Source organism: Prionailurus bengalensis, chromosome C2, assembly GCF_016509475.1.
Source record: "Prionailurus bengalensis isolate Pbe53 chromosome C2, Fcat_Pben_1.1_paternal_pri, whole genome shotgun sequence".
Lineage (NCBI taxonomy): Eukaryota > Metazoa > Chordata > Mammalia > Carnivora > Felidae > Prionailurus > Prionailurus bengalensis.
The window spans coordinates 47,951,666-47,967,783 of NC_057350.1; the positions used below are offsets into that span (position 1 = coordinate 47,951,666).

Consider the following 16,118-nt stretch of genomic DNA (forward strand, 5'->3'; position numbering starts at 1 on the left):
TTATTATTTGTTCACTTATTTTTTTTTAGTTATTTCAAACACTTATATAAAAGTAGAGATCATAGGATAATAAACCCCCATGTGTTCCTCATGCAGCTTCAATAATTATCAACTCTTAGCCAGTCTTGTTTCTTCTGTACCACCCTGCTGAATGGTAGCAGAATATACCACTCCAAAATATTGCCTCTTTGGCATAAGGATTATTTTGAGTTAATTATTTTGAGAAACAGCAGATCAGAAGTTCTGAAAATAAGAGTAGAGTTAACCTTTTGTATGAGAAATTTACATTTATGGAGGAACTCTATTTGTAAGGGTATCTCCCTCTCAGTACCAGCAAGAGAAGGATGAGTAAATCACAAGAGAATCTTATCAGTGGAGAAGGCTCCAACTTCTGGTAACTTCCCATAACTAGCTGCCCCTCCCCCATCCCACCTGTCTTTCTTTTTTAGCTGATGATGGTATTTAAGGTGCTAGCTTAAGTCCTCTTGCAGAGTTACTCATTTTCCCTGGGTATTTCCCATGTATATACATGAGGTATACATGTTAATAAACTTCAGTTTTGTTTTTCTCTTTTTAATCTATCTTTCATTACAGGGGTCTCAGCCAAGAACGCAGAAGGATAGAGGGGAAATTACTTTTTCCTCCCCTTCACTATGCTCCCCACTACATACACTATTCTGAAGTAAATTCCAAACATTCTATCATTTCTTTTAAAAATATTTTCAGACTGTATTTCTGGAAGATAAGGATCTTTTAAAATATACATCACAACACCATTAATACATATTAGAAATAATTCCTTCATATTGTGAAATATTACAGTGTTCACATTTTCCTGTTTTTCTCCACCCCTTTCTATAGTGTCTTCAAATCAAGATTCAAATAAGATCTTGCATTGCACTTTATGGAAATGCCTAAATTTCTTTTAACTTAGAAATTTCCCCTTGGTATTTTACCCTTGCACATTATTCACATTATTTATTAATGGAACTAGGTCACTTCTTACATGGAATTCTCACAGTATTGATTTTGCTGGTTACACCCCTATGTTGCCATTTTATTGTGTTGTTTTTTTTTAATATATATATTTACATACATTTGTATATATATATTTGATTTTGAAGAAATTTAATGTTTCTGTATTCATTCAGCAATGTAGAAAAGGTGGAAGGAAGTTCATATCTTTGGATCAATATAAAAACATTTAGAAGCACAAAGAAGAATAACATTTCTATTCCTGCCATCAAAGAGTAAGGGAGAGGTCTTTTAGGGAGAGGTCTCCACTAAAACCAACAGCTCCTTTGAAGTCCCTATAGCTGCTACTACCAATTACAGTGCTCATGTTAGTGACTATGCTTGAAGAGAGTTATACATTTACTTATCCTGTAAATACCAACTGGGCATTCTCTGTGAGGTGCTAGGGCTACAGAGATAAACAAAACAAGGTGTGTCTGCTCTTGTGGAGCTTACATACAAGTGTGTGAGTGTGGAAGAGAAGTGGGGAAGAGAAGACAAACAAGAAGCCATGATAAACAAGCTTGTTCATCTCGTCTGCACTTCCTAGTATTGTGTCCAGTGCTTATCCTCTTATTCAGTACACATCTTCTGTTACAGGGTCCAAAGAATATCTGTCCTCTTTGCTCGTCACACATAGCCTGTTCTTCAGAGCTGGACTTCACCAGTCTGGCTTCTCCATTTCTGGATCAGTTGTGTTGTAGGACCTGTTTCCTCTTTACTGGTGATACTGAAATGATTATTCTGACTAGATGGACTTGCCCCTCACAGGTTTTCAAAATCTCCACCATTCCCTATTGCAAAGGTCCAGCCTGCTCCTCTCATTTACCTTACCCTGCTGGCCCCTGAAGGCATTTGAGGTTGAAGGCTGCCCCTGCCTTGCCCTTTTATGTTTCAGATATATTTTAGATGAAAATAATTATTAGTGAATGTAGCATCTATAAGGAAGTCTGAATGGGCTACCATCAATTTAATAAGAGCAGAATTTGAGCATTATTTCTGAAATATTTTGGAGTAAGGATTCATCTGAATTATCCGTTTGTATGTTTGTACTTCCCTCACATCCTCATCTTTGATATATATCTGAAGCACAAAGAAACTTACCAACTTTTTTTGGATCCTTTGCATGGTTTGGTGGGTTATGAGGACTAAGCCATGGTGCAAGAAAAGTTTGTTATGAAACCACAAATCTCCTTGGATTCCTGAGGTTTCTTTCTGGAGCTGAAAGTGGGAACTAAGTGACTGTGCTGCATGTTTCCCTAACAAACACAATAAAATCTGTCTGAAAAAATACAGGCCTATTTAAAGGAGACAGGGAAGCATGTTTCAGGATTAAACTCTTCCAGTTTAGAATTCAGTTCCTGCCATCCAGAGGTTTTTTGGGATGAAGTTTTATCTGATTTGCTCTGCTTTGTTATTATTGAGGCATGACTCACTTAGAATTCAACACACATGAACATTAAGGAGTGATTTTTTTTTCTTCTAACATTTTTGTTATTCTGTGCCTCTTTGTTTATTGATAAAAATTTTAGCCTTCAAAGTAGTGGTGAGAATAAGCCACTGAATTCTTCTGCATGAAGAAGCCACGGGAGTTCTCCATCTGTGTCTCCACAAATAAACACATAAAAAGACCATTCATTTAATCTAAATCTGTCCTAACAGCTCAGTGCAATCATGTTTGAGAGAATGGCTATAGAACAACTGGTATGTTCTTGAGGAGATGTTTAGCTTGAGTTTTGATTAGTCAACAAATCTATTTAGAAAAGGAGTAATTTGACATAAAGCAAATGACAGATGTGCTCCACAGGGAAATGTTTTCTTTTTAATTACCATTTATATTGAGTCCTCACTGTTGACACCACTGGTAAATAATTTTGAGATCTCTGATATCTTTGAAGGATATGTTCACTAACTAGTGTTGTGGCAGCCACATGTGATTCTCTTTTTCCTGTATTTTTCCTTTAGTATATGTATTCCAGTGTTTATTATGGCATCACATGCCTTGAATGTCATTGTCACTCAAAACAAAACAAAACAAAATGCATGATATAAAGTGACAAAAGTGTAAATTGGAAATTACTTATTTTTAAGAAAACACATACTCATCCTCCTAAATTCTGCTAACGTGTTTGTTCTGAAACATCTTCTGAAGATATACAAATTACCAGTTCTCCAGGCATCTCAGATATTTTAAGCTGCTACTGGGAAATTCATTGAAATAAATGGGAAAATTCTGTGGGCATAAATGTATGTGCACGATAAATAGGAAACGTAAGGAAGTGAGAATTGACAAGTAGAAATTGAGTTAGATTAGAAAAATTGGTTTGAAATTCTCACACACTCCAAATCAACTGAATTTTTAGAGGCAGAATTTGACAAAGTGAATTTTAGATTCTGCAGTGTTAAACAAATCAAAATTGTCAGGACCATATAAGGCACGTGCTATAAGTGTAATAAACTATTGTTGAGTCTGTCATGTGGTGAGAAAGGTGAGCTAGCATCCTGGATTTGGACTCTAATTGGTATGGGATTGTATGGAGAGAGGAGGGTTCAGACCTTTTAGAGAAGAAACAGAAGCAGTCTTTGGAAGATCAATGATGCTAGGCCATCAGAATCTGAATTTGATAGGGAAGAGGAAATATAGTGAAATTACATTGACAACAGCAAAATACTCTTTCAAGAAAATGTTAGAATTATGTTTTTAATGATATGTTAGATTTTTTTTTTCTTCAGAAATAACACATCTCTAAAATAAAAGCCCAACCCAAGTCAGTGGGAAAGCCTGAATCATGTTACTAACATCCACTTTACATACTTTTTAACATCATATCATGTTTAAAATGAGGTCAGATTCAAGATTAGTCCCAGGCAAAATTATAAAGTAAGAAACGGGTACTTTCCTTCATTGCTAGTAATAGTATAAATAATCTATTTGTAGAGCACAAATTAGCTACAGTTTTTAAAATCCTTAAACAGTTCATAACTTTTGACCCACATCTAAGGATTTATTATTCTAAAGCTACAATTACGAAGGTGTAAGAATTAATTGGAGTATGAGGCTGCTCATCATCATAGTGTTCCTTATATTAGTGAAAAAGTGGAAGGGATCTAAATGCCCACAATAGGGAATTTGTTAAATAAATTATATCTGTATGACACATTAGAATTCATACTCTTAAAAATTATGGTATAGAGGAGGAGTTGGTGATTTAGGAGAATGTTCATGATGTTTTTCTGAGTGAATAGAAATAGGATACAAAAACTATACAAAGTACAAATTGAGAAAGTTAAAATCCCCTTTTAGGATCATTTCTTTCACTTCTCCATGCTCTGGACCCTACAGGAGGAACAAAACAAAACAAATGTAGGCCCCCTAGTGTGATAGTGGAAATATCTGATTTTTCACAATCATTTTAGGCCAAAAGATGTGATTAGTGTGGAGATCTTATGACATTGGCAGACCAGAGGAGCCATGGAATCTTTTAGTGCACTTAAAAACTGCCATGTTGTATGATTCTTAATTTTGCATATGTGGTAGGCTGTGCTCTTTATAATGCTGTTGCATTAATGTTTCTGTTTTTTCTAAGTAAAATGATTTCCAAAAGGGGGAAATAGGTCTCCATGGTTTAAAAGAAAAAAAAAAAATCATTGAGCACTATAGTGCTCAGCTCAGTGTTACATTGTTAGATCATTAGGACGTTTAGCAATACCCCTACTCTGAAGGAAATAAGATATAACCAGCCCTAGAGAATGATCCTCCTTTGTGCCTTCTCTATATTCTCTGTTGTCATCATACCTGCAACACATTGCACTTGTTTTTATATCTGTCTCTCCTATACTGAAGGGTATGCCCCCTTGAAAGCTCCTGTTCATCATCACATCCTTACCACCCAGTACAGGGTCTAATTAAATGCCTTCCTGGCAATCCAAAAAATGCCCAGTGTGGCACTGAGTATATAAATAAAATACTTTAAAGAAAGGCAAATCTGAAGAAAGATGCTAATGCTTACTGAGTGCTTCCTGTGTGTTAGACACCATACTTAACACTTTATATGCATTTTATAGTTTAGCAATTGCAAGAACCTCTGAGATCCGTATCATTTTTCAATGGATGGTGAAACTGAGATTAAATAAGTACTTTGTTCAAGGTCAGATAGCTAGTGAGAAGATGGGACCATGGCTCAGATTTGTTACCCTAGCTCCAGAGTCTATATTTTTTTAACTCCTAATACCTTTTTTGTGCAGTGATGTTTACTTCTAATTTACTCATCATTTATGCCAGGCATCTGCATCCTCATAGCTGGCCAAAACTCTTTGGCTTTATCCTCTCATGAGAGAATAATACACATGCCTGGAAAATTTACCTGCAAGTTGCAAATTCAAGATACAGTTTCATTCTAATGTTCCACCTTACTTTCCATTTATGAGGCAAAACTTCTATTTTGACATGGTGTAATGACTCTTCTTTCTCTTTGTATTTTATAATCAGATGGAACAGAAGTTTAAGGTTGCCACATTCAGTCTTTGGCTTCCTGTTCTAAAGGGCTCTTAAACTAGTAACTGTAAGCCAGGAGGATGTGTTTATCCAGTGCTTACTGTAAGTCCTCCATTCTCCTAGGGCTGTGCTGGCTGTTAGATAATTATAGTCCTTAGTATTCTTTTTGTCTGACCTTCCATATTGTTGCAACAGTAATGTCAGTACCACAGAATGAACCCTTGAATCTTCTTTGAATCATTTACAGATTATTTGCGAGTGTCTTACCTTTTGAACTATGTTATTATTATGTCTTAAATTTCTTCTGGACCTCCCACAACACCAACCATAAAACTCGAGTATATAGTAATGATTCTAGGGAGAACAGCACCAAATATGTTACCAGGAGAGCTAGCTTCTGGTCTGGCACTACTACTACTATTTAGCAACAAGATTTTGTGCTTTCTTAGCTAGGACTCGATGGGCCTCACTTTTCTCAATTCAAAAATCAGAAGATTGGTCTTGATAAGTCTTTTCTAGCTTAAATTCGGGATTCAGAGACCTTTGTAGGGTTTTTTTGCAGTTATTTGATTTGTCAATTCTTTGTAGCAGCATTCACAGGAATAGAAAGGTCATAAATTGACCTGGATTTACAAAGATGATGCTAAATTCAGTTTTGAATATGTGACATTTGAGAAGTGATAGGGTGTACCTACATATAGATATCCTTTAAGAATGGAAATACATGGGTGGCTGGTTGGTTCAGCTGGTTGAGCATCCGACTTCAGCTCAGGTCATGATCTTACAGTTCACGGGTTTGAGCCCCACTTCAGGCTCTGTGCTGGCAACTCAGAGCCTGGAGCTTGCTTTGGATTTTGTGTCTCCCTCTCTCTCTCTGCTCCTCCCAGCTCATGCTCTGTCTCTCTTTCTCTCTGTCTCTCTTTCTCTCTGTCTCAAAAATAAATAAACATTAAAATTTTTTTTTTAAAAGAATGGAAATACAGACTTGGATTTGAAGTTGGTAGAGGTACTATCATTCTCACTGACCTCTTTCGATAGTGTGACAGTCATAGACTTAAGGTACAAAATACTTACAACAGTCACATAACCACAGATTTTTAGATCTGAAAGAGACATACATATCATATGGCCTGTCCTGTTTGTCCTATATACAAGTTGGAGAAATGGAATTTGCCCAGACTTACATAGTAGTTACAGATCTAGTCTGCAGACCAGAGTCCCCTATCTCCAGGTTCCTGGTTCATCCCTTACTGTGTTTGTTAAGTTTCTACTTTGACTGCTTTTTAACATCTGTAATATTCTTTTGTGAGCAAAATTCACTAATCATTATATGTCCAAGTACACACCCAACATTATTTGTTAAAATTTGGTGTAGCTTTCTGGGAAAGAAAAGCAATCAAAATACAGTGTCATTACTGTATCTGAATTTTGATCTCTGTAATGAAATGGTGTTATATGAAAAACACTGAATTGTGCAGTTAAAAGGTATAATTTTGTGGCATATATTGAGAGCCAAGTTATGGTATACAGTCCTAAATTGTTTTTGGTACCTTCAGGAGGTAATTAATCTCGCATCCCTACCTACCCAGATCCTATGTTAGGTCTGGTGTATATGAACAGTAGGCTGATCACATTGTGATTTTCTATAGCGTTATGATACCGAAATAAATGTTTGTGTCGGGTCTCCATTTTGTTCTGACAAAAGAACTGGATACCCATGGCAAAGGTCAAATGGAGATCTGGCATCTGTTTCACTACTTGCAAGACATAGTCTCAAGAATATGTAATACATATAACTCCTTGCCAGAAAACTGAAAGGAAATGATTGCATTTGAGTACAATGTATTCTGCAACAATACTTTAGTGTGCATGAAATTTAAAACTGCTGGCTTTCTAAATATGATTTTTTAAAAGTAGATTTAGTTTATTTATTTTTTAAAACATACCCATTGTGTCATACTTTATGGGATAGTCTTAAAAGGCGAGATTTAAGACCAAAGAAACTAAAAAACCTAACGGCAATGATTGCAAGATATTGAATTTTCCAGTAAAGTACTCTAGTGTAATGTGTTTGTTGGTTTCTCCTGAATGTTCTGTTTTCATGAGCATTTCATGTTATTATGTCATTTTATCATAATGGTGCCTTTTTTCCCTACCCATCATGATCTCATAGTGCCTTAGAATCATCAGTATCAAGTCGTAAAGTCTTCAATAGTGTCTCGGTTTTATACATACACAAATTAGTCAGGGTTTTATATATTTTTTAAAAATGTATAAATTTTTTAAAAATGTATAAATTAATATACTCATGCATTTATATATATTTGAGGAAGTATCCAAAGCCTCTGAAAGGAAGATTTGATGTTTTTGACAACAGCCTTTAAAAGTAGTCAAATTCAGGGACACCTGGCTGGCTCACTTGGAGGATTATGTGATTCTTGATCTTGGGGTCCTGAGTTCGAGTCCCATGTTGGGTGTAGAGATTACTTAAATAAATAAACTTTTAAAAAGTACTCAAATACCCTCAGTTAACAGGAAAGTCAATATGGCTCAGCTTTTTATTCACTTGTCTGATGCCAATCTGCAAAATAGGTCTGTCATAGTAGAGAAGGGTTGATGATGGAAATTTTTCTTTATAAAGTTCCCTCAGCCAAAGGAGAGGTAGAAGTGCTTTGTTCTTTACTAAAACCCGAACATCAAAAGACTTAGCTTAAAGTATGGTCGAGGGAGCAACCCTTGAGGCTGGGTCCCTGATGACTTTCCTTCAAAGGCCTCTCTGCCCACTGAGCCACTATTCTATCTAGTAACATTGGGCAGGACAGGAACAAGAAGTTAATTCTACCTGTAACTCCTTTCTATGTGGCTTTTGAGAAGCTACCATTTGAACTCTTACTTTATAAAGTCATAGTATCAATGCTAACCTATTTGGCCAAGATATTATGAAAAGTAAATTAAGGCTTTAAAAAAAATAAATCCATGGTGAAGCCACATTTTTATACAGACTTGTCATAACAATGTTTGTGTCTCACTTTACTGGTTACTTCAAGGCCCAAAATGCAGTAATACATATGGTTAATATACATGGTTTGTTTTGTGTTCTGAAAAAATATGCATGGTTTCAAAAAAAAGGGAAACTTTTTTTTTTCTTCACAGCCTTTCCCCCACTGAAACTGAAAAAGGAAAAAGAAATTATGCAAGCTTTTTTGAAGGTGCAGACAAATTTGGCATTTCACTTATGGGAAAATTTTGCAAAACTGTACTGACTAAAAGTGATTTTTGTTTTGGCTTTCCTGTGAAGCCATCCAGAAAGGTCAAAAATTACTGGCATTGCTTTTGTATGAAACATTTCACATAGACTCCACTTGTAATTCAGCCAAGTACATAATTCAGGTCATCGGTGACACACATATCCATACATTGGAGCTGGTCAGTGAACAGAAAGTAGTCATGAAATGTGGATATAATATTACCTTATGGATAGACCAAGTTGTACAGATTACAGCAAAGGAAACTTTGCATTAACATGCTTGGGAAAGGTTTCCTGAGTTGATCCCTGCCCCCACCCTCCCTCAGTGGGAAAGCCAATTGTTTAGTGATTAAGACAAAGACATCACTTGGCAAACATTTTGGCCTAAACTGTGTGATATCAGTCTCCTTTAGGGTTTTCCACATAAAACAAATTCTCCAAAGAAAACACAGAAATTGAACGTAAATTTGAAATCCATTTTTATACCCTTTAAGGTCTCTTTAACTTATCTCAATCATGTATTTCTTAATTTTTATTTTATTTCTAAGTAGATATTATCCAACATTAATAAGTGCTAAACATTCACAGTGGCTTTTTTTGGAGTTTCAATCCAATAGTCCTTTATGGTTATCCTCACCCAGCTCCCTTTTAATGGGGGTTATGATATCTTTCTTTGTTTTTGTGTCCTGAGGGTCACTGATTTGGGAGTGGCTTCCATCACTTTGAGGTAGGAAGTAAACATTACGCTTTGACCCCTTAGGACAAGTTCCTCTTGCTTTTGTGAAGAGTGGCTGTGTGCTCAGCGGAAGTACTCTCACTGAAGTTAGAAGGACTCCGTAATGTTGCGCGTGTTTTGTCACTTGTCACTGGGGAATGAAACAAAGGAGTGGTATTTCACTCTTGTGTAAGCCCCTTCTCTGTGTATATTTACCAGAAATTATTAGGGTTCTCCCACTTGCTGTTTTGTTAGGTGGGTTTCATTTAATATGTTGATGCGCGGGGCGCCTGGGTGGCGCAGTCGGTTAAGCGTCCGACTTCAGCCAGGTCACTATCTCACGGTCCGTGAGTTCGAGCCCCGCGTCGGGCTCTGGGCTGATGGCTCAGAGCCTGGAGCCTGTTTCCGATCTTGTGTCCCTCTCTCTCTGCCCCTCCCCTGTTCATGCTCTGTCTCTCTCTGTCCCAAAAATAAATAAACGTTGAAAAAAAAAAATTAATATGTTGATGCGCATGGCCTTAAAGCAGGTATAAGTCCTGAGACCCACTGTCTCCCTGTTGGAGGCAAGGGAGCAAGGAGCACCAATGCCACAAGAGTGCCAGGATATGGGAGTTGTGTTGTTGGGTGTGCTAAGCAGGGGAAGAATTGTCTGCATATCACGTGAGTTGAAAATAGGTTTAACATTCTCATATCCAAAGAGTTCCATCTGGAAGCTGTTCCTTGGCAAACAGAAATAGGTGAATATTCTCATATCTTCTGGAATGGCTGCTACATAGGGAATAAGAGTTACTCCAGTCACTTTTTCCTATTTTTTGGTAATGGTATATTCACTTTCATTATTCTTTAAGACAGAGAAGCTTTGTGTCTAAGGTTAAAATATATGATCTTTTAAATTCTTCCTCTTAAACCCTTTCTATATATGTAGAAATGGCATTCTTAATATACTGATTCCATGGTGTACAATTTACATTCACGTCACTGTTTTCCTTTTCCTCTAGCACATGGCCTTTATTCCCACTGAATTTTTGTTCCCATTTCTCAGTGTTGTTCTCTTTGCTCTCTTGTGGTTTGAATAATCTTCATCATCTGCCTTCCAAAATTACAGTGTTAAAACTTCTCCTAAGCCTTCCACCAGAAGATACTTGAGATACAACAGTGAATTTTAAAACCGTACCTCAGACAGCCCTCCACAGTCCTACCCTAAATCTGCATCATCTTGCCTTCTCTGTTAATGTGGGAAGCCCCCTGGGCAGGAGCAAGCAGTGCCTCTATGTTCTATGGCAGACAGCACTTCAACCATGGTCAGTACATTTTCATAAAAATGAAAGATGAAAGGAAGTGTCTGTGTTCAGCAAGTTAGTGCCAAATAAGTGTGGAGGCCAAATGAGGCCACGGGTGCCAAACCACAGGGGTTCGAAATAATATTTAATATAATATTGTCTCATTGAATAACAAATCTCATATTGTAATGTCTGAGTCAAATCTTCCCGTGGTGCCAGACTTCTCCGTCCTCCTTTTATCTTTCCCTCAAGATATTTCAAGTTCATAAGGGGCAAGGTAACAAGACCCCCTTCTAGGTAGTGAGTAGGAAACAAACCTGATGAATGTGGAAAGAAGTGAATGGGTGTGAGGGCCATGGATTCTCTGGGAATCTGACCAAGTGTCTACCATGATGTGCACTGAAAAGAAATGGAAGTTTGCCATTAACCTAGCTATTGTGTAACTTCATTTACCTAGCTAAAATATGAATTGTAAGTAGTTAGATAAAGTAGCTGAGACTATTAATATTTTAGAATAGAGAGCTCATAAGTAATTATATTTTTCTGTGATTGTTAGAATACAGCATCATGAAGTACACATGGAATAACTAAAGTGAAAGGACAGTTCAATAAAAACTTGACATTGCAAAGATTGGTTATTTCCTATCTTTGTATTATTAATATAGAGCCTTAATTAATTGTCCTTTCCATTTCAAATGGAGGCTCATACTTTCTAAGGTGGCTCAGAACAGACGGGCAAAATGGATCAAAATAATCTGCCCTTCATATGGTTATAAAATTTTTACCAACCAATCTCCTTTTTTGCAGCCAAACTTCTCAAAATAATAGTTCACACTTTAAGCTTCTACATTCTGATGTCTTATTTATCTGTCAAAGCATTGTGATTTGGCTTCTGCCTTCACTTTATTAAAAGGGCTCATTAAGTTTTCCTGTCTTCCTGGTTGCCAATCCTGGGACATTTTCTTCTCCTTTTTTGTATTATTTGGTGCTATTTGACTGCTCATTCCCCCACTTTTGAACTATCTCCTTCACCAAAATCCTGCAACAACAAAAACCTGTGCACCATTTCTATATTTTGTACCTTGGTGAATAGCCAGGAGTGTTTCTCAAAACTCCCTATATTTCAGGGCACCTGGGTGGCTCAGTCAATTAAGTCAGACTCTTGATATCAGCTCAGGTCGTGATCTCAACGTTGTGAGATCAAGCCCCACCTGGGGCTCCACGCTGAGCACAGAGCCTGCTTGGGATTCTCTCTCTCCCTCTCTCTCTTCTTCTCCCCCACTGCGTGCATGTGCACACACTCTCCCTCTCTCTCTAAATAAATAAGTAAACATTAAAAAAAAAAAAAACCTCTGTATATGTCTTCCTCTGCTCTCCAGTCTCATTAGTCATTCATTAGTATTGACTATACGTCATAAATATTTCTTGTTCACACCCTGATGTCTCTAACCCAATAACCATGGGAATATAAATCTTCCCCCAGTCTAAAGTTCTTATCTTTACTCCATATTGCCTCAGTGGCTCTTTAGGAAAGCATACCTGATCAACTCATTCTTCTCACAGTTTGTTATTTATGCCTTCTTGCCAACAATATAAAACCCAACTGCTTGTGGCTAGCCTTTGCTTTTCTCATCCTGAAATTACACCTTGTGCTATAGCCATGTTTCCAGAAAGCTTGAGTTCCCTCACTTTTCATACGATTTTCTTACCTCTATGCTGTGATACTTACTTCTGCCCCTCCCTGGTCTACAGTTTCCATTCTTGTTTACATAGGACTAGACCCCTGTTACCTCCTCTGTGCAGCTTTCACAGGGCACTCCATTGCAGAATTAGGTGTCCATCATTTATGTTTCCACAGTTTTTATCATAGCTGGTTATTCTTGCATTATATTGAAATTATCTTTAAACATATCCCTTTCCTCACTCTAGACTGTGAGACCTTTCAGAGCAGAAGCTGTGTCCTATGCATCTTGTATTCCTGTATCCCTGGTATAAATGCCAACTCCATAGTGAGAGGTTGTAAGAGTTTGTAGAGTGGATCTTTGTCTTGTCCAAAGAGGCCTTACCTTTCACATTCCTGTTCTAGTAAGCTTATGAATTCATCACTCTTCTCCATGTATTCTTTATGTTTTCTCTTTTCTTCCTCCAACTCCAATATGGTTTGCCTGTGAGATTTTTCTGCCATTAAAAGCTGTTCCAGGATTCGTCTATGAGATTCTTTATGTTTTTCCATGACTTTGTCCAACTACAAAAAGAAAATGCATTTATAATGTGTTAACTGTAAATCCTTCATAATACTGCCATCTTTCATTCACTCTTTTAGAAATGTCTAAGTTTTGACTAATTAATTTGGCAATGGGTTTCTGATATTTATGTTTGGTTTTTATCATTACTGTTGTTAACTGATACTTTTTGATGCATTTCAACACAAATGTAATCTTTTTACTGTCATAGTTTTTTGTTTTTTCTCAGACAGAATAATTGGTGCCTCTGTAGATATCAGAATAATTTACCCAAACCCATTTTCTGACACTTCCTCCTCTCTCCGGAAAAACTTTGTCAGAGGAATGATGTAAAGTAAAGAAATCCTTAGATAATGTTTGATTCTGAAGCAGCCTAGCTGCTCTCTTGCCCCAGCCCTCCCTCCCTTTAGTAGGCCTGTTGGATCCCGTGGTCCATTATTCACTGAATTTTGCTTCAAGGTGTTTACATATTTTAAGAATTCTTGTTAATCAATTCTGTGTTGGTTATGTAGTGTTAATGTGAACAGATGTTAACACCAAGTCCTCTCTGGTTTCTGTGGCCTACTTATAGCTCTGTTATAAAATGATCACCCTATGCCTGATTTATGTGTTTGTCTTCCCTACTAGACTGTGAACTCACTAAACGCAGGGCCTACGTTGAATTTTTTAAAAATTCTTAGCATCTACATCAAAAAGAATGAAATCTTTCCATTTGCAACAACATGGATAGATCTAGAAAATATAATGCTAAGCAAAATAAGTTAGTAGGAGAAAGACAAATATGGTATGATTTCACTCATGTGGAATTTAAGAAAAAGAACAAATTTAAAAAAGAAAAAATAAAAAGAGACAAACCAAGAAACAGACTTTTAAGAGAACAAAGATAGGGTTACCAGAGGGAAGGTGGTTGGGGGGAGGGATGAGTGGAATAGGTGAAGGGGATTAGGATTACACTTGTCTTGATGAGCTCTGAGTAATATATGGAACTGTTGGGTAACTGTATTAACACACTTGAAACTAATATAGCACTGTATGTTAACTATACTGGAATTAAAATTTTTTTAAAAATTCTTAGGATCTAACAATGCCTTGCTTATAATAGGTGTAAAATGATATATGTTTAAAGATTGAAAACAAAACAAGCAAGCAAGGAATCAAGAAACAAAAAACATGAGGAGGAGACTGATTAAAACAGAAGAGGCTCAGGATCTTTAGCCAGTGATAAATTAAGATCCAATTAAGAATGTGGTTTGGGGGGTGCCTGGGTGGCTCAGTCAATTAAGCGTCCAGCTCTGGATTTTGGCTCAGGTCATGATCCTAGGGTAGTAGGATCAAGCCCATGTCAGGCTCTGCGTTGACCATGGAGCTTGCTTAAGATTCTCTCTCTCTCCCTCTGCCCCTTTCCCCTACTCACTCGCTGTCTCTAAAAAAAAAAAAAAAAAAAAAATATATATATATATATATATATATATATATATATATATAGTTTAGAAAGCATGTGACTTTCTAGATTAAATAGTAGGTGCTATAGTTGGTAGTATTATTTGGTTTTGCCCTCTGCCTTTATTGTAAAATATTGAAAAATTGTGACTCTGAATTTGAAGCCAGTTTAAATTGTATATCTTTAAAAAGCACATACATGACTAGAATCCAAGGCACAAAATGGTCAAGTTATTTCAGAAAAAGAATAGAACAAAGGTATACCAGCATATAGAACCCAACTAATTCCCTCGGACCTATAAACGCTTAGGCTGGTTGTCTAGTTTTCTGATATAGGTTTATGAGGTGCTTTAACACACACACACTCACAGAATACTTCATTATGCCAAACAGGTGTTGACGGTTTTTAATAAATATAACCAGTACTTTTGTGGAAGCTGAAATTGCTAACTTGTATTGCCTGCTGGCAGAGTCACTGTTAACTAATGACCATCTTCTGAGAGGCAGGTTGTAGTGCTCATTTGTCCCAGGTCTCAAGCCACAATAGCCCTCTGAAAATTTCTTACAGTTCTCCAAACATTACAGTGGATTGTAAAGGAAATTCAAATTAAATGCTTTTCGAATTTGAGAGTGAAATAGTGATAGGATCAGCCTTACTTTAGGAAAGTTGTCAGTTGACTTAGAAAAACATTAAACTGAGAATAAACTAAGGGTTGATGGGGGTGGGAGGGAGGGGAAAGTGGGTGATGGGCATTACTACATGCTGTTCAGTGCAGCCACTAAGGAGCTTATATTTGCAATAGGAGTAATTGCAAAGCTATCAAGTAGTGACCTTACAGAGCAAAAGCTCCCAAAGAAAAGAGTCACTGATTCCAGAGGCCTTTTAGCTTACAGTTGAAGTTTTATTCTGTGCCTTAATTTCTCCATGCCTAGAATGCCTCTTGGGAAATAACCAGTTGTTTTCAATTCAGTTTCTAATACATACCTGACAGATCACATGATGGACCTCATCCTCCCTGAATTCATTACATTTCCCATTACCTGTGTGTGTGAGTTTAGCCAAGCCACCTAACCTTTTTGTACTTCAGATTCTTCATTTATACATTAAGAGGTTGGACTTCTAAGATCAATTCCAGTGCCATGATTTTCTCAAGGCAGGAAGTGTTTTTTAAGTGCCTATTATGCTATATGAACAAAAGTACTGTGGTAGTTGCTATGGGGAATACAAGAGAAGTTTGAAGTCTCAGTGGGTATACTCCTACTTGGAAGATAAGACGCACACGTGAAACAATTAGGAGCAGTATAAGGTGGTACATCATTAAGTACTAAGGGACTACTAGAGAACCATTGCCCCTTTTTTTCTTTATCCCTACTTGCAGGTTGAATAATGCCTGGAGAAGAAACAGGAAGACTTATCCATCATTTCAGGGAATGCCCAGGGCAGAATGATTGAAAAGGTGGCTCTTTAATGTTTACTGTGCAATGGCAAGCTTTCTGCTTATCATTTTAGCTTCCCTGATATTGTGTCCTACCCCTAGCCCAGCAAGGCACCCAAAACTTAAAGCTTACTTCTAAAGGAGGTTCAACAATGGCAGTATTTTTCAAAGTGTGGCAGGCTGACCACCTGCATCAGATGAATCACCCTGAGAGTTTATTAAACATATGGATGTCTGTCTCTCCAGAG

The 16,118-nt window shown here is 37.0% G+C and overlaps 2 protein-coding genes across 5 annotated transcripts in view; one reads left to right on the plus strand and one right to left on the minus strand.

Moving 5' to 3' along the window:
* CMSS1 (cms1 ribosomal small subunit homolog) overlaps positions 1–16,118 on the plus strand; it is a 384,890-nt gene that overhangs the window by 99,706 nt on the left and 269,066 nt on the right. The window lies entirely within an intron of this gene.
* FILIP1L (filamin A interacting protein 1 like) overlaps positions 1–16,118 on the minus strand; it is a 305,655-nt gene that overhangs the window by 93,563 nt on the left and 195,974 nt on the right. The window contains exon 4 of the mRNA XM_043593950.1: positions 12,818–12,996. Within this exon, the coding sequence (XP_043449885.1) occupies positions 12,818–12,996 (179 nt within the window). The remainder of the gene's footprint in view (positions 1–12,817; positions 12,997–16,118) is intronic.